The sequence below is a fragment of the Sparus aurata genome, chromosome 11, assembly GCF_900880675.1.
Source record: "Sparus aurata chromosome 11, fSpaAur1.1, whole genome shotgun sequence".
NCBI classification, from domain to species: Eukaryota; Metazoa; Chordata; class Actinopteri; order Spariformes; family Sparidae; genus Sparus; species Sparus aurata.
Window position 1 is genome coordinate 33,159,153 of NC_044197.1, and position 19,348 is coordinate 33,178,500.

Below are 19,348 nucleotides of genomic sequence, written 5' to 3' on the forward strand. Positions count from 1 at the left end.
GTCAAACAGTGAAAGACAGACGTGCACACGCTGCTTCATACGTACGCAGCTTCTTGTTACGTGTGACAGAGTTTGCGCACGTCATTTCCGCGTACGCGTAAGTGCGTGAAAAAATGTTCGATCATCTTCATGCGAGCGTTAACACGTGCATTTGCAAAAAGACGCATGAATGTTACACGTAGTCACTACGCGTCGTGTGATTACCGGCGTGCAGCTGTCATCACGCGTGAACGTGCGCGTGAATGGGGGGCCATTATAAGTCAATGAGGAAACTACATTACACGTCAGGCGCGGCTTGCTGCACAGGCGTCAAAGCAGGCGCAAGTGACACGATCAGTTGATAGGTGCGCACGCTTTTTGAAACGATGTGTGTGTGTGTTTTCTCAGTTCAACAGGACAACTTGTCAGTGAGTGAGACGGAGCTGTGTGGAGAGTGGGTGAGAGATGATAGAGTGGCATTATGTGGTGCAACTTTACTCTATGTCAGTATATCATACAGCATTGTCTAAAACTATATCTTGCTTGAAAATATATCAGTAGTTCTTAAATAGTTGTTATAACGCCCCTTTCCCCCTTCGATGTTTGGTCAATCCACCGAATTTTTAACCTTCCAATGGCCAACCCTACAATCATACAACCCTCTTGAGTTGTCAGTTGATGTTACATGCTGAATGTAATTGAAACTACTACATAAAGGGTTGGTATTACAATAAATTGTATTACTTTGGTAGCTAAAGCTAACAATAAAGAAGACTTACTTCTTGAGACCTGGACCAGCTCAGTGACACTGAAAACTCCTGATGTCACAAAACTCTCCTGATACTCTGGGCCATCTGTAGAAACAAAACAGCAGTTACACATTAATACCATTTTACACCAAAATTATTCATTATGCAGTTTAAATTAAGTGCAAGGAAAACCCACTATCACACCCACAATTGCCAGTAGACCAGTTTTCCCGTATGCTTTTTTCCCCCCTGGTGTGTCACATTTAATGTTGCAAACGCGTTGGAAATTACTGAACACTAAAAAGCAGCAACTTTTTAGCTACTTTATGATGTTTTATTAGCTAGTTTTTATTGACAAAAGCTTAACATCATGAACCACAATTTCAGAAACAGCCACCAAGTGTGAAGAAGCAGCAGGTTTCTTGTGAAAACCTTATCTCTAGAGCGTAAGATAAGAGGAGCACATGGGTGGCTACTAATATGACAAGCAATTATTTGAGACTAAGGCTGACCTCGACATTAGCTTATGCTCGCTCATGTTTGTTGTTCTTTTATTACATAGCACTCTATACTGCTAAACCAATTGGCCTTCGGAGACAAATACATTTGACCTTGACACTAGCTTAAAAACTGAGCAAGCAAAAGCTTCTAAAGATCCCCCATCACTTTCAGAGAGCCAAGATTACTGCCTTGGATTTCAAATGAAACAATGCCCCCCGACACATCTGGTCTGCTGGAAATACAAAAGAAAAAATGCACTCAGAAGCACTAAGAAGCATTTTAAACTTCAGCTCTGCCACAGTGTATAGGCATTAACAACATTTCTTGTGTTGCACAATATTTTGTCAATTTCCTGCATTTACACTTTGATATCCTACGTCTCTATTAGCAGCAATTACACTCCGTTGTTTTCTTTTTTCTTTCTTATTGTGGAAGCGGTCACACTTTGTCTCTCTCTCCCTATCTCTTTATTGGTTGTGAATGATTGAGGCATGTGACATTGCAAGAACAACAGTTACTTACAGGTAGAAAAGTAGTCGGGTTCATTATATTTTAGATTTTAACCTTTGTGGGATTTTTGGGGGGGATTTGCTAAACCATACATTTTTGGAAAGGTTATTGTATAAGGAGTCAGAAAATCAATATTTGCATTTGCTGGGATGTCTATATGGCAGCCATATCGAAGTTTTAAAAAAATGGCCAACGTAAAATTTTAAATTTGTAATATCTTGACTTCTGAATAAGCTGGAATGTTGATTTTTTTTACTGCTTAACCCACACTGTAAGGGTCAAGGAATCCAATGGTGCTAGTTAAACTTTACCATATTAACCCTTCGATGCATGAGGTAAAGAATGACCTGGTGTGGTTGTTTTCTTGAAATATCTTTGTAATGAAAAGTTATCATTTCATATTCCAGCTGTTCTTCAAAAAATAAACATTTTTCATATCACTCATTAAAACATTTAATATTTATTGTGGGAAAGATTACAAAGACATGCACATTGCAAACCTACTAGAATGGGTGCTGAGAGTGATTCACACACAAAGTAGTTCCTGTTGAAAGATTTTATTTGCAGTGATGTTTCGAGCCAACCGCTTTTCCTCAGACTTGCTATATCAGAAGTGTCATCCCTTAAGAACACTGGGCCTCATTCACCAAAATCTTCTTAAGAATCTTCTTAGATTCTTTCTTAAGTTGTTATTAAGAGGTTCCTTAAGAAATCCCTACGTCAGATTCATCAACGCGTTCGTAGGCCTCAGAATTCCCAGCTGTGTTCCTACATTGATGAATGCCCCTCCACGTAAATTGAGAGCGCGTGCCGGGAGAGTCTAATTAGCATAGGATTAACATAGGTAACCACCCATACAATGCCCATAAAAGAAACCGCAGGGCCGTGTAGACACTGGTGCCATAGTACAGAGCAAACGGCAACAAAATGCCAAAAGCAAAAAATACATCCTTGGAGCGCAGCAGGTGAAGCGAAAAAAAAACTTTAGCAGTTCAGAGGTGGAGGTACTGCTGCAGGAAATCACCCAAAGGAAAAAATATATATTCAGTAGACTTAGTGCAGGTTATACCAGTGCAAACAAAAAGGGAAACATGGGAGGCTGTCACACGTGCAGTGGATGCAGTGTCTGGAGAAGGACGCACAATAGAGGAGATGTGAAAAAAAAATGGTTTGATCTTAAATCTGAAACCAAAAAAAACATTGCAAAATTCCGACGGGAGACGCAATGGACTGGAGGGGGAACAGCAGACACCAAAACCCTGTCTGAGTTGGACCAGCGCATCGGGGCCATCATCGGGGAGATGGCACTCTCAGGTAGGCTATATGGGAGAAATCTTAATCACTGTAATTTGTTATTTATTAATTGATAGTTTAATTTTTCCAACTTACTTTTTAGGAGTACCATTGGCTGAGTGTCTGGATACAGACCTGGGCCCCGAGGCAACGCTGTCACCCCCTCCCTGTGCGGCTGCTACTCCAGAGGAATCAGAAGGTAATTGATTTATTTTCTGGAATAATAGCTTTATTTAAAAGGTGTACCCGGAGGTGTTTACCATAGTGTGTGAGATCAAAATACATCTTAGTATTGGACTGAGGGTCGCAACCATGGCTTGATTTATTATTTATTCACAGATGAAGTCCCACAGAGCCAACTTGCGGAACGAACAGAACCCTCCTGCAGCAGTGCCTCCCAGGAAAGGATAGCAGACACGCTGGACGAGATTGCCTCAACACTCGCAACCATATCCAACACATTTAAAGAAATTAATGAGAATTAAAAAAATAAATGTGTGAAAGATGTGCACTGAAACTCGTCTGTCTTTTTTGTTGTTTATTTTTTTTAAGTGAGTTAGACTGTTAGACTGAAATTGTGATATTAATGCATTTTCTTCAAAAGCTGGCAATTAATTGCGCTCGAACAAGAACAGCACGCCTGCAGTCTGGTCCCATCATTGCGTCAGGATGCACATCCTCACGGTGTAGTGGCTGAGGGGGAAGTGGCACGACACGTTTGATAGCGATGTTGTGCAGGACACAGCAGGCCATGATTATCATACAGACCTGTAATGGTGAGGGAGAGTCATACGTTAAGATGCAAGGTGTTTGAATAAACGTGACCTTAGTCTAAGCAGATTTTATAATAAAATAAATCAAATCATCAGTTGTCTTACCTTCTCTGGTTTTTACAGCAATTTGCCACCTGCTGTGTCCAAACACATCCAGTGCCCCTTTAAAATGCAGAGTGTGTTCGATAGTGGAGCGAGTGTGTGCATACATCTGGTTTAGATCAAATCTCCTGTGGAGTCTGAGGGTTGGTCAGTGGTGTCATCAACCAGGGCCCCAGGGCATATCCTTGATCCCCTAATAAAATAAATCAAGATAAAATCAAATAGACACTTTTATGGGAAATTATAATATATCATAAAAGATACGTACCAATGAGCCATGCGTCACTAGCTGCTCCTTGTTCAAGGTGTGCTCCCATGGAGCTGTTTTGGAAAATAAAGGAGTCGTGTTCTCCTCCTGGGAACTGGGAGACCACGTTCAGTAGGTGGTTATTTGAGTCGCAGATAAGTTGAACGTTTATCGAATGGTATTGCTTGCGGTTGAGGTATGGGAAGGGGTCTGGAGAGGGTGCCTTAATGCGTATGTGCATGCAGTCTATTGCGCCAATGGTGTTAGGGAGGCCAGCGATGTTATGAAATCCTCTTTTGACTGCGACTTGATCTTCTGCTGTGTATGGAAACTTTATGTAATGTGTGGCCAGTTGATTTATTGCATCCACGACTCAAGCTAATGGATGGCTGTGATATGCCCACCCTGTCCCCCAGCTCTCGTTTAAAAGGTTCCAGTGGCCAAAAAGCAGAGGGTCGACAGTACCTGCACATGCGGGGGGACAGGGTTTGACCGAAGTGTGTGGCTCCAAATGCTGGCTCCAAGTGGTTGCATGGATTTATAAGAACCAGTCGTGTGAGCCTAAAGCCTCTAAAAAGGAACTCATCGCTCTCTGAAAAAAGATCCATGTGATCCCAAAACATTCTTTCCCTCTGTAGGGCACGATCAGCAATCTCTTGCAGCAGCAATATATATGCCATTGTTTTGAGGGCTTTGGATGGAGAAATGCCACATATCAATAGAGTGGGGGTTACTAATTGATGGCATGGTTTCCAATTTACTTGATTAATGTTAAATCATTGGCACATTTAATTTATTTAAAAATTTAAAATTCTCTGTAAATTACCAAAAATATGAAATGTACAAATAAATGAATATATAAATATGACAGAATTATCAATGAAAAATTGTATTTTATTGAACTGCACAAGAAAAAAACACAACCATGCCAACATGTCGGCACTGACAGAGTACTCCTGAGTGTTTGTAGGATTTGGTCTTACCTAAGAATAAATTCTGGATACAAAAAAAATCATGAATGTCACAATCTTTGTAAATTTAAAGAATAATTCATGGATGAGGCCCACTGTTTTACAGAGCATCTAACACATGTATAGTAAGTATTATCTTCATTTTACCTTAGAAAATGTGATATATATTACAACAACATATTTATACATTTATCACTACAGCTAACTAAGCTAGCTAATATTACTGTATAGTGTGTGTCATATATGACAAACAGACGAACAGAGAGACTAAAGGACAGGGAGGAGAGGTCTGCCCAACAATAGACATGCTGGACTGTTCATAAACACAACATACAATAACCAGTATAATAACCATGAGCAATAAGCATGTACAATACAATAACCATGTGCATATGCTATATACACACGTGTGTGTCTGTGTGTGTGTTATATTTATTACCGTAATTTCCGGACTATAGAGCGCACCTGAATATGAGCCGCACCAACTAATTTTAATATGAAAAAAAAATTTACATATATATGCCGCACTTGTCTATAAGACGCAGGTGTCCATGTCTGCTCTCTGTGTGTTCACCCAGTCTACAAGAACATTTTCAAGTTCGGGCCATCTGCTTTAATTACCTCTGAAAGCTTTTGCCGTCTTTTTGCATTGAGTCAATTCTTCATGCTGCCGTCTCCAACGTCTTTCAACATCGATTCATTGATGCTTACGTGCAGCAGCTCTATTTCCTTCTTCAACAGCCAGATCGATTGCCTTTAACTCAAGGACGAAATTTTGATTTAACTCTTTCAGTTCACTGTGTTTTCTAGTAGTTCTTCTACTTTTCTATTGCTACTTTTAAGTTTACTGTTCCCTTTTTTGGTTTGACTGGTTGTGAAGCATGTAACAAAATATTATCACCCAATTCTGTGTTTCACCTTGTTAGTCAGCTTCACTCCAACTCAGTACCACCAATTTTACACTTATTTTTGGAATATATGGTAAAAAGACCTCATTTCATAGAGCAAAAAACTTACAATTCTCATGAGTTTGGATGTATAAAATCACATTTGTAATCCAAGGTTTTATTGTATTTTTCCCTAAATCTTTCATTGTTGGTGTTTTTTTTAAACAGTTGCTGCCTTTCAACATAAAAATAAGTATATCTCTTTGGCATTGAATATAAGCTTTTTTTAAAATCTTTGCATTGTTGAGGCTCTACAGTTATAATATTAATATTAAAGCCCCTGTACAGACTTTTCATTTAGTGTTGATTTTGGCGGCCCCGCTGGACGAAAGCGGTAGTGTTTTGCCGGAATGAAGACTGCATTTCCCATGAGCTCTAGCGCCCACTGTCGTGAAGACGTTTGTCTGGCCGGCGCGTGTAGATTTGTTTTGGAAACGTCGGAAAGAAGATGGGACTTGCTTTGAAAACTTTTTTTGTTTTATTTTAGCAGCTATCTGCAGCGTGCATATGGACGAGGTAAATGTGTCTATTTGTATTTCTACTTAATATAATATGCCGCCGGTGAAACAAAGTAATTGGAAAAAACTGCAGTAGCATTGCCAACATAATATCTTACGTTGTAAGCTAACTGTATTACCGTGATGTCTGTGACATAGGCTAAACATGCAAAGACTGCACTATTGTCACTGTGTGTAATGCTGCTGTTGCACTGCAATTTCCCAGCTATATATATTACCCACGGTGCTACAGAGCTAGCGTTACAGCAAAGTCACACTGATTGTGATGGATGTTTTGTTCTAAGTAAGAAACTGAATCATTTATAATGACAGAGGATATTACCGATGCATCGTTGCAGGTCGGTTGGGCTGATACACACAGCTGAAATGGATGCGTGATCTAAAGGCAGGAACACACCGGCCCAACCGTTGGACGTCTGAAGCGTTTGGAGAGGCTCGGACGAGGTCGGGAGCAAATATGTTTGGTGTGTTCAGCTGCGTCGGAAGCTTTCGGAGCCGCGCGGACGTTGTCGGATCCGACTGAGCATGCGAAGTCTGAGGAGGAGGGCCGTCGGACGTCTGAGCCATTGGATTCTCTGATTGGTTGTGTGCCAGCTGAATAGCCGTTCTGATTGGCGTTGTGCTAGCGAATCAGCGCGGCGTGTGGGAGGGACGGAATACTGTGTGCGCTTTGTTTTTCTATGCACTCCGTTCCGTCATTCCCCGTTTTCATGTTTTGCAGTACTGGCACAGACTAGTTGTTATGTCCGTTCAGGACGAATTAATTCTTGTTCGTCTGGTAATGCCTCGCTGCATGTTTAGTATGCAGCTGTTTTTATCGGAAATAGTTAAGTTTCGTTTTGATCGAAAGTAAAGAGAGTTGCGTGCATAAGGTTCTCATTTACAACTCACAACAAAAGCGCCACCCGCTTATTGCATCTAGCGCAAGCGCAGAACATACACGCTACTGTGGAGTAGGCAGCACGTCGAAGCGGTGTGTTCAATGCAACTTTTCTGCCGAACAGGTCAGACAAGAGGCAACGGAGTGGTCGGAGAGTGGTCGGATAAGGCAGTTGGACGTCTGGGCGGTGTGTGGGGGCCTTAAGACGTTTGTTGTCGTTTTTACGAGTGTAGTATCTAGAGCTAGTCTAGTGGTAACGTTAGCCAGCTTTGTTGTAACAACTTAAATTCATGTATTGCTGTAAACTATGTCCCGCATTACATTTCATAAATGAAATAAAATTTACAAACCTGTCTAGGAGGAATCGGGCGAATTCTGCATCCGACCCTCCCTTCAAGCCCCGCAACTCTCTCCATCTCTGGAAGGAATCGCCAGTGTTTATCCGTGTTTAGCTCTAGCTCGATCGGATTCCCTCTTGGCCTTTCGTTGGTCTTCGGTTCGAATTATTTTTCTTTTCTTTGTCTCATTATCAGCCATGACAAAAGTTTTAGCTCGGTTAGCACTGGCTAGCGTAGCAACAAAACAGCTATGCTGTATCCTGAATGTCGTCAGTTCCGGTCTGACTGCCGTAAATCGTTTCGTCAGTGGTCCGACCCGACCAATGCCTTTCAGAGGTATAGAATTAGACTACTTAGAAAAAGCGTATCTTCACGCTGATGGGCTCATTTGCTGTTGTAGGTAACAGAGACACATAAGCAGAAACCAGAGACTTTTCTATATCCAGTTAAAAACTCCGTACAGGGGCTTTAATGTAAATGAAACCTCTGATATAACAATCCTTCTAGCGGACGTGACCCATACAGGAGTGGCAGATTAATAAGGACTCCTGGGCAACTAGCAGACCAGTGTGCAAGCAAGAGGGAGTGACAGCGGGACGGCCAATCACACAAGAAATGGCAGAACCAATTGAGGAGCTTGTGGGCGGGGCTTCAGCTTGAGCGGCCGTTTTCCGCTTGGTCCTAGTGCTTGACATGTCTCTGTTTACTGTAGCGTAACATTGTTTTTGGATGGTGAAAATTGCAGGGGACCAAAACGGTCTTTTAAAAAAATTACATCCGTGCTTTAACCAAGCCACTTTTTCAACCCAAAAGAGAAACAAAATTTCTTTCGGAAGAAGAAACCCAATTCAAGTTTTAGTTTTTTTACAAGATTGTCAATATGGGGCTTGAAAGTGAGGGAGTCATCAAGCAAGACACCAAGGTATTAGTACATATGAAACACCTCTATGACATTTCCCTCAAGAGTGGACACTGTGGGGACAGTTTGAGGGACTTTCTTGGTGTTTCAAAACAACACTTGTTTAGTCTTGTCAGTGTTGAGGACTAGTTTTAGCTGCAGGAGTGTGTGCTGGACCACACCAAAAGCTTTCTGCAGAGATTCAACAGCTTTAGCTGGAGTTGATCCAAAACAGTAAATAATTGTGTCATCGGCATAAAGATGCATGTTAGCATCTAACAATTTTGTTCCCATATCATAAATGTACATAATGAACAGGAGAGGTCCTACTATTGAACCCTGTAGCACCCCCTTGTGGACACTCACAAATTCAGAGCACAGACCTTCATATTTGATACACTGAGTCCTATCACTCAAATAATTTGTAAACCAGGAAACTACATGTTCTGACAAACCCTAACAAAGAAGCCTATGCTTTAAAACAGCATGGTCCGCAGTGTCAAAAGCTTTTGACAGGTCAATAAAAAGTGAAGCACAGTACTGCCTTTTGTCAAGAGCAACAAGTATATCATTGATGGTAGTGATGGTACTGTGCTTTTTCCTGAAGCCTGATTGCAGTTTTGAGAAAAGATCATTTGAGGTTAGAAACTCCTTTAAGTTGATCACACACAAGAGATTCAAGATTTTTTGACAAGACACAAATTTGATATTGGCCTGTAATTAGTAAAAGCTACCAGATCACCTCTTTTAATAAGGGGGTAACAAAAGCTGACTTCCAAATGGAAGGAATTTCTTTGTTTTCAATTGAGAGATTAAAAAGGATTGTTAGAGACTGTGCAACAAAATCAGCTGCTATTTGCAAAAAGTAGAGCTCTATCAAGTCAGGTCCAGGGGGTTTTCTGTGATCTAACGTTTTAAGGGCTTTATGCACTGCACAGTAAAAGGTACAGTAAATAGTACAGATGGAGACCCACAGCTAACAGTTCAATATCCAGGCTGCAGATGCGGTCTTTGACGGTAACGTGACCAGGATAGCACCACCTGTTGTTCACATAAACAGCAAGCCCCCCTGTCAGCTCAGACTCCTGTCACTCAAGTGCAACTAATAAGGTTGAAATACAACGTGCAAGAGACCGTAATGCACATACTTTTGGCAGAAAAAGCACCCTTCCTTATCCAGTGGACTTGTATGGGATCGTGTGAATGGCAATAGAAAGACAGATGTTGAGGGGTCTGGCACAGCCGCTTCTGTGCTTCATCTCTTCTGCCCACGCTTTTTGGCAGTGTAGTGTCCTGTGTTCTAAAGCATGTGCATTGCGGTCCCTTGCACGTTGTATTTCAACCTTATTAGTTGCACAAACAATGTTCTTGAGGGATGACATAGCTGATACAGTATGTTGTGTGTTCCACAACAACTATCCCAGTATGCTTAGTTAGCTGTAGTCATAAATGTATAAATATGTTGTTGAAATATATAACATATTGCCTGAGGTAAAATGAAGATAATACTTACTATACATGTGTTAGATGCTCTGTAAAACAATGTTCCTACTCATGCATCGAAGGGTTAATATGGTAAAGTGTAATTAGCACCATTGGATTCCTTGACCCTTACTGTGGGATTAATGGTAAAAATCAACAATCCAGTTTATTCAGAAGCAGAGATATTACAAATTTAAATTTTAAGGTGGCCATTTTTTAAACTTCAATATGGCCGCCACATAGACATCTGAGCAAATGCAAGCTTTGATTTTCTGACTCCTTATACAATAACCTTTCCAAAAATGCATAGTTTAGCAAATCCCCCCAAAATTCCCGCAAAAATATATAGTGAACCTGACTATTGTGGAGATATGTGAATTTGGGAAATGTGTGTTTTTATTTGTTGTCATTTATAGCTCTATAATAATGTTTAAAGATACATGGTAAAATATGTGACAGCTGCCATTTTCTAAATCAAAATATTTAACTTTCTTTTAAAATGGGATTTAATGGAAGTCAATTTGAAGACCCTTCAAACCCACTCGATTTCAAACTCTTCCCAGTACTTCATACATTCACATAGGAACTCTATTCAAACTTTAAAATGTTCACAGAGACTTAGACTTTTTCATATTAATTTAACATAATAATATCATTCATACTTTGGACACATGAACAGTTCAAATTTCCATTAAAAATTAGAGCCATTAGAGTTTTGCTGTAGTGGATATGCAACGGAATGTTGACAGCTACAGTGGATGGCTCGACTGACAGGGTTGGAAGAGCTTTAAATCTTTTCAACATCCTGTCTTCAGCTTGGTCCCAATGCCACAATATTGACTCCACCTTAATCATTTTGACACCAGCTTGTAGGAAAAATTGGTGCTTTTATGCCAGCGGGCTAACATTTTTAGCTTGATTGGATTTGCAGTACAGGATTTGCAGACAGGAGCGACTACCCATCACCTCAATTTTTACTAAGAGGAAAAATGGCCAGTGTCCACATTGTAGTGTACTGTAGAAATGTATTAACTCGCCTTATAACACTTGACTGAGACTGACTTGACTGCATATGGACATACCTGGAGCGTAAACTTAAAATGCAAGTAGGCCCAGCCCTGAGCCAATCAGTTCCTGTGTTGACATCACTTATGTGTCCCTATGCTTTACAGTGCATTGAATACGATATATTATTATCGTTATTTGAGAAGAACTTGCTTTAGGAACCCCTTTTAATGAGTATAGATGGGATCAATATTTATCAGCAGGTAAAACATTTTGGAACAAAAAAGAGGTATAATCCAACCTACTAAGAAGTAAATAGATTGTATTTTCTGTCATGATGAAGTAAACAGTAAACATCTCGTTTGTTGACCTTTTCCCTCGTAGAATTGGAATGAACGTAGGTAATAAGAATTAGACAACTGCTTAGATGAAAATAAAGAATAGTTGACAGTTATGCTGACAAATGATATCCTGACAAAATAATTCCATTAACATTTGTCTAATTTTTTCACATTACCGCCTCCTTGCAACAGGAAATTCCTACCAAAATATGGCACTTAGTAAGTGAATAGAGCACTGCATTGGAGGTGCAGTGAAGGATGTCTGTGAAGCAATATGGACCTGCCTTCTAGATGACTACATGTCTATGCCCAGGAAGGATAATTGCTCAATATTTCATTATCCTCTGTGGATTTCCAAACTGCCTTGGTGCAACTGATGGGAAGCACATCATATTCCAAGCCCCAGCTTGCAATGGTTGCCTTGTTTTAAAGTATAAGGGAAACCTTTCATTCAATCTCCGCGTTGTGGTGGATGCTGAATGGAGCATATGGGAGTAACAGTGATGGAGAAACGCTGTATGCCTCTTCTTTTGGCAGGGCCCCGAGCCAAGGGACACTTAACCTGCCTGAAGACACCCCTCTCCCTGGTGCGGCAGAACTGGGCCCTCTCGCCTATGTCTTTATGGCCTTCCCTATCAGAAGAGACATGCTGAGACCCTACACAAACACACGGACTACGAAAGGACATAACATTTTTAAGTATTTTTTTGGCCTTTCATGGCTTTATTGATAGTACAGTACAGAGGTGACAGGAAACAGGGTGAGAGAGAGGGGGAGTGACACACAGAAAAGGGACCCAAGCTTGGAGTCGAACCCTGGTCCGCTGCAACGAGGACAAAGCCTCTGCACATGGGACGCCCGTTCTACCACCTGAGCTAAATGGCGCCCTCATCTCTTTTTTAAAGTACCTCTCACAGATCCATAATTAATATACAATTGATGCAAATAGTTTTAACAGCAATAATTGCAGTAGGAGTCAAAGTTGTAGTAGTTGTAGCAGCAGGGGTTTTAGTATTTTGTAGTACGGAGTAATAGTTGTTGTAAGTAGAACTATGCAAACACAAATAAATTGTTAACTGATGAACAAATATTTTCCATGTCTTCCTCTTCAGCATATCATTTCAAGCAACACTGCATAACTTATTAACCATCAACAGAAAAAATGAAAAGAAATACAAAGAAATTACCTGACAGTAAAAAAAATCTAGACACAGGTACTTTTAAACCAACTAAGGCCGTTCATCCATCCATCCATTTTCATCCGCTTATCCGGGGCCGGGTCGCGGGGGCAGCTGCCTGAGCAGGGACACCCAGACCTCCCTCTCCCCGGATACTGCCTCCAGCTCTTCCGGGAGGACCCCAAGGCGTTCCCAGGCCAGCTGGGCGACATAGTCACACCAGCGTGTCCTGGGTCTTCCTCGGGGTCTCCTCCCGGAGGGACATGCCAGGAACACCTCCCGAGGGAGGCGTCCCGGGGGCATCCGAAACAGATGCCCGAGCCACCTCAGCTGGCTCCTCTCGATGTGGAGGAGCAGCGGCTCTACTCTGAGCTCCTCCCGGGTGACAGAGCTCTTCACCCTATCTCTAAGGGAGCGCCCTGCCACCCTGCGGAGGAAACTCATTTCGGCCGCTTGTATCCGGGATCTTATTCTTTCGGTCATGACCCAAAGTTCATGGCCATAGGTGAGGGTCGGAACGTAGATTGACTGGTAAATCGAGAGCTTCGCCTTTCGGCTCAGCTCTCTCTTCACCACAACGGACCGATACAAAGACCGCATTACTGCGGCCGCTGCACCGATCCGTCTGTCAATCTCACGCTCCATCCTTCCCTCACTCGTGAACAAGACCCCAAGATACTTAAACTCCTCCACTTGAGGCAGGAACTCTCCTCCCACCTGGAGGGAGCAGGCCACCTTTTTCCGGTCGAGAACCATGGCCTCGGATTTGGAGGTGCTGATTCTCATCCCAGCCGCTTCGCACTCGGCTGCAAACCGCCCCAGGACATGCTGGAGGTCCCGGCTCGAAGGAGCCAACAAGACCACATCATCCGCGAAAAGCAGAGATGAGATCCATTGGCTCCCGAACCAGATCCCCTCCGGCCCGTGGCTGCGCCTAGAAATTCTGTCCATAAAAGTAATGAACAGAACCGGTGACAAAGGGCAGCCCTGCCGGAGTCCAACATGTACTGGGAACAGGTCTGACTTACTGCCGGCAATGCGAACCAAGCTCCTGCTCCGGCAGTACAGGGACCGTACGGCCCTTAACAGAGGGCCCCCGACCCCGTACTCCCGGAGCACCCCCCACAGTATGCCACGAGGGACACGGTCGAATGCCTTCTCCAAGTCCACAAAACACATGTGGACTGGTTGGGCAAACTCCCATGAACCCTCGAGCACCCTGCGGAGGGTATAGAGCTGGTCCAGTGTTCCACGGCCAGGACGGAAACCGCATTGTTCCTCCTGGATCCGAGGTTCGACTATCGGCCGAATTCTCCTCTCCAGTACCCTGGAATAGACTTTCCCGGGGAGGCTGAGGAGTGTGATCCCCCGATAGTTGGAACACACCCTCCGGTCCCCCTTTTAAATAGGGGGACCACCACCCCGGTCTGCCAGTCCAGAGGCACTGTCCCCGACTGCCACGCGATGCTGCAGAGACGTGTCAGCCAAGACAGCCCCACAACATCCAGAGACTTGAGGTACTCAGGGCGGATCTCATCCACCCCCGGTGCTTTGCCACTGAGGAGCTTACGGACTACCTCAGTGACTTCGGCTTGGGTGATGGATGGGTCAACCTCTGAGTCCCCAGCCTCTGCTTCCTCTATGGAAGGCGTGTCAGCGGGATTGAGGAGATCCTCGAAGTATTCCTTCCACCGCCCGACGATGTCCCCAGTCGAGGTCAACAGCTCCCCACCTCCACTGTAAACAGTGTTGGTGGAGGACTGCTTCCCCCTCCTGAGGCGCCGGATGGTTTGCCAGAATTTCTTCGAGGCCGACCGGTAGTCCTCCTCCATGGCCTCCCCGAACTCTTCCCAGACCCGAGTTTTTGCTTCCGAGACTGCCCGTGCTGCCGCACGCTTGGCCTGCCGGTACCCGTCAGCTGCCTCAGGAGTCCCCCGGGCCAGCCAGGCCCGGTAGGACTCCTTCTTCAGCTTGACAGCAACCCTTACTTCCGGGGTCCACCACCGGGTTCGGGGATTGCCGCCGCGACAGGCACCGGAGACCTTACGGCCACAGCTCCGGACAGCCGCGTCAACAATGGAGGTGGAGAACATGGTCCATTCGGACTCAATGTCCCCAGCCTCCCTCGGGATCTGGTCAAAGCTCTCCCGGAGGTGGGAGTTAAAGATCTCCCTGGCAGAGGGTTCTGCCAGACGTTCCCAGCAGACCCTCACGATACGTTTGGGTCTGCCAGGTCTGTCCAGCTTCCTCCCCCGCCAGCGGATCCAACTCACCACCAGGTGGTGATCAGTTGACAGCTCAGCCCCTCTCTTCACCCGAGTGTCCAAGACATACGGCCGGAGGTCAGATGACACGACCACAAAGTCGATCATTGATCTCCGGCCTAGGGTGTCCTGGTGCCACGTGCACATATGGACACCCTTATGCTTGAACATGGTGTTCGTTATGGACAAACTGTGACTAGCACAGAAGTCCAGTAACAAAGCACCACTCGGGTTCAGATCGGGGAGGCCGTTCCTCCCAATCACTCCCCTCCAGGTAACACTGTCATCGCCCACGTGGGCGTTGAAGTCCCCCAGGAGAACGACGGAGTCCCCGGTTGGAGCACTCTCCAGTACCCCTCCCAGGGACTCCAAGAAGGCCGGGTACTCTGCACCGCTGTTCGGCCCATAAGCCGAGACAACGGTGAGAGCCCTATCCCCGACCCGAAGGCGCAGGGAAACGACCCTCTCGTTCACCGGGGAGAACTCCAACACATGGCGGCTGAGCTGGGGGGCTATAAGCAAGCCCACACCAGCTCGCCGCCTCTCGCCGCGGGCAATTCCAGAGTAGAAGAGAGTCCAGCCTCTCTCAAGGAGTTGGGTTCCAGAGCCCAGGCTGTGCGTGGAGGTGAGCCCGACTATTTCTAGCCGGTACCGCTCAACCTCCCGCACCAGCTCAGGCTCTTTCCCCCCCAGTGAGGTGACATTCCATGTCCCCATGGCTAGAGTCACCATCCGGGGATTGGGCCGCCGGGGCCCCCGCCCACGACTGCCACCCATATCCCTCTGCACCGGCCCCGTCTGAACCCTCCCGCGAGTGGTGAGCCCACGGGAGGGCGGGCCCACGTTGCTCGTTCGGGCTGCACCCGGCCGGGTCCCGTGGGCAGAGACCCGGCCACCAGGCGCTCGCCTGCGAGCCCCAACCCCAGGCCTGGCTCCAGGGTGGGGCCCCGGTGACGCCGATCCGGGCGACGTGCACGTCCTTGGTCTTGTTTTATTCATCAGGGGCGACTAAGGCCGTTATTCATTTGATTTATTACATATCTACAGACTTGTTGCGCAGGTAGTCGAGTGCCCTCCCCCTTTCCCGTCTATCCACTGTCAAATAAAGGTGTCTATGCCTCAAAAAAAATCTTGAAAAAAAAAAATCTACAGACTTAAAAATCTAGACACAATTGAACTTTTTAATATAACTGACAATAACATGTTTACAGATTACAATTTAAGCAAAAAGACAAGCTAAACATCAGAAAAGTCAGCATGCAAAAATGTCTGGAATTTGAAGTGCTGAATTTCTATTATCAAATCTTTTAAGAGCGAGTATTAGACTAAAGGCAGGAACACACCCGCCCAACTGTTGGATGTCTCAAGCGTTTGGGGAGACTCGGATGAGGTCGGAAACAAATATGCTCGGTGTGTTCAGCCCTGCTGAAGCTTTCGGAGCCGAGTGGACGTTGTCTGCTCTGATTCAACATGCGAAGTCTGAGGAGATTGGCTGTCAGCCTTCTGAGCCACTGGATTCTCTGATTGGTTGCGTTAGCTGTATGACCATTTTGATGGGCAGTATACTAGCCAATCAGAGCGATGTGTGGTAGGGGCGGAATACTGTGTGTGCTTTGTTTGTCTATGCACTCCGTTCCATCATTTCCTGTTTTCATGTAGGACCACCCGCTTATTGCATCTTGTGCAAGTGCAAAACGTAAACGCTACTGTGGAGCTGGCAGCACGTCGAAGCAGTGTGTTCAATGCAACTTTTCTGCTGAACGGGTCAGACAAGAGGCAAGAGAGTGGTCAGATAAAGGCAGTTGGCAGTTGGTTTGAGACTGGGCGGTGTGTGGGGGCCATTAGAGGGAAATGCTACTCTTCAGCAAGTCTTTGTTAAGGACTTATGGAACTCCCTGCTAAAACAGAGGGCATTTGGTGGAGGTGTTGCTCCATGTACCACCTCCCAAAAGTGGCCAGGCCAGTCATTGACCTCTCTGTGCTTTAAGAGGGGAAGCAGATCTCTGTGCCTGTTGTGGTGCAACAGGGCAGGGTAAAGTTGTGGACGGACCAATGGCAGCATCACAGTGGTATCTGCCCCACTTCTCTGCTCCTTCAAAGCCTCTCTGTCTTTCCTGTTAGTTGGGGGCCTTAAGCACATTAATAGGTAATTTCGCACAAATTCATCTAAAAGCACCAAATTTGGCACAGATTTAGCTCAGGTCATACTGAAATGCTTCCTCAACTGGAAGCATGTAAAGATTAAAAAGAGTTGGACCTAAAATTGACCCTTAGGGAACCCCACACTTTATTTTGTGGGTTTCTGAGGAACACATATCCATACTTGCAAAGAAGTGTTGATCTGTGAGGTAAGAGACGAACCAGTTAAGAACAGTACCAGAGAGGCCGACCAGGTTCTTCAGTCTATTTAATAAAATGTGATGGTCTATTGTATCACAGGCGGCGGTTAGATCCAGTAATACCAAGACTGTGAGTTAATGGTTATCTAAGTTGCACCTGATGTCATTTAAAATCTTTAAAAGGGCTGTCTCTGTACTGTGGTTCGTCCTAAAACCAGACTGACACTTCTCTAAAATGTTGTTTAGGATTAAAATGTCATTTACTTGATTAAAAACAAGTTTTTCCAAAATTTTACTTAAAAACGGTAAGTTGGATACAGGCAAATAATTGTTAAAGATGTTGGGATCTAGGTTGCTCTTCTTCAGGAGGGGCTTCACCTCCGCCGTTTTAAAGGAGGCAGGGAAGACACCCTTCTGAAGAGAGCAATTCACCATGTATAACTGCTGATCCTCAAAGAATCCACAAAGTGTTTTAAAAAATGGTGTGGGAATTGGGTCTAATAGGCAGGTTGTGGGCTTTAATTGGGAGAAGACACGACCAAGTGTCCCTGTATCAACCAGGGCAAAACTCTCCAGTGTTTCCTTGGGTAAAATCAATGATCAAGGTGTGTCGACATTTAAAATCTGGTGAGGTAAAAGACTCGATCTGATGTCATTGATTTTACTTCTGAAGTGGTCTGCAAAGTCCTCGCAAAGGGCGTCAGTTGGGCACCCTTTGCAAGGGTGTCAACCTTCAAAGTTGTGGTTTAAAAAGGATTTTCAACCACAGTCTTGAAAAGAATACAGGTTCCAGACTTACAAAAGCATACATATAAATATGCCAATGGACTTCCTGTGGTCAATAAACATAAAATAGACACCACATCCTCATTTGTAGCGCATTTTTGTAGCCAAAACAAAACAGACAGTGGCCATATTGAGTTTAGGAAACTTGGGAGGTCCTGACATACCCAGTCATAAATGTAAGTATCCCAATGGGTTTCCTATGGTCAGAAAAGGTAAAATAGACTTCAAGTTTGTATTTGTGTCTAATCTGGCTCAAAAGCTATGGCCGAATCCCTTTCAAGCGGCGGCCTATTGGATTTGGTGCTGTAGATGAATTGGCACGAACAATGGGGTAGTAAGGCCCATACTACAGCCAAAACTGCTTTTTTGGACAGTGGCCATATTGGAATTGGAAGAATAAGGGGTCCAGATGCACCGGGTCATAAATATTAACATTCCTATGTATTTCCCATGATCAATTAAGATGAAAAAGATATCAAGTTTGTTTTTGTTACTCATGTGGTTCAAAAGTTATAGCCGGAACCCTTTTCAGGCAGCAGCCATATTGGATGTGGCAGCCATCTTGGCCCGAAGGGTCACTTGCTCCGGCCCCCTAGCTAAATCATTTCAGTATGACCTGAGCAACATCTGTGCCAAATTTGGCGCTTTTAGATGAATTTGCGCTAAAATGTGCTTAAGAGCCCCAAATATGTACTTATCTCTGAAATACCTCCTCTCGGCTTGACAATGAGTAAAACAAAACAGATTTACAAAGCAAGGTAGCTAATGTTATGTTAACTGAGAGATAACTACACAACCTGTCTTACCTTATTGTAAGATAATAACAGAAAAACACTCATCAGCAACATTCAGTGTCTGCCCAATCTGCTACCCCAAATGGGCTTTTCTGTCTTTGTTATTACATTGCTTGTCAGACATAAAATAAAGCTCCAGATTTTCCTCCATCTTCTAGGTTCCCATGGTGACAGGTCCTACCCATATACAATATGACTGTCTGCCCGAAAAAAAAGGCGGCGGTGACATCATTAGTGCCTTTCAATGCACACAAAAAGACTGGTGGACTCTCATAGTTTCTACCATAAAAGATGGGAGTTATTCTTTTTTTTAGCATGATAATGTGAGGTAATCGTCTGCAGTTGAAATCAACTGCCTCAGTCAAAGTTACCACTACCAAAGTAGTTACCATCACTATGGTAAGTAGTCTGAGACAGATTTACATATGACCGAAGTTTAACACACACTTGCAC

General features: G+C 44.2%; 1 protein-coding gene across 7 annotated transcripts in view; it reads right to left on the reverse strand.

Annotated features, from left to right (window-relative positions):
* The window catches only part of nfic (nuclear factor I/C), a 209,864-nt gene that overhangs the window by 93,884 nt on the left and 96,632 nt on the right, over positions 1-19,348 (reverse strand). For 5 of the 7 annotated variants that reach the window (XR_003985904.1, XM_030432866.1, XM_030432865.1 and 2 more), the window contains exon 6: positions 759-833. The exons of 1 other annotated variant lie outside the window; for it this stretch is intronic. Coding sequence is in view for 4 of the 6 variants with exons in the window: in XM_030432866.1 (XP_030288726.1) it covers positions 759-833 (75 nt within the window). In the remaining 2 variants the exon portion in view is untranslated. Of the gene's footprint in view, positions 1-758; positions 834-3,194; positions 3,801-3,910; positions 4,101-19,348 lie in introns of those variants that run through there. One more of the 7 variants, XR_003985906.1, reaches the window with a different exon arrangement.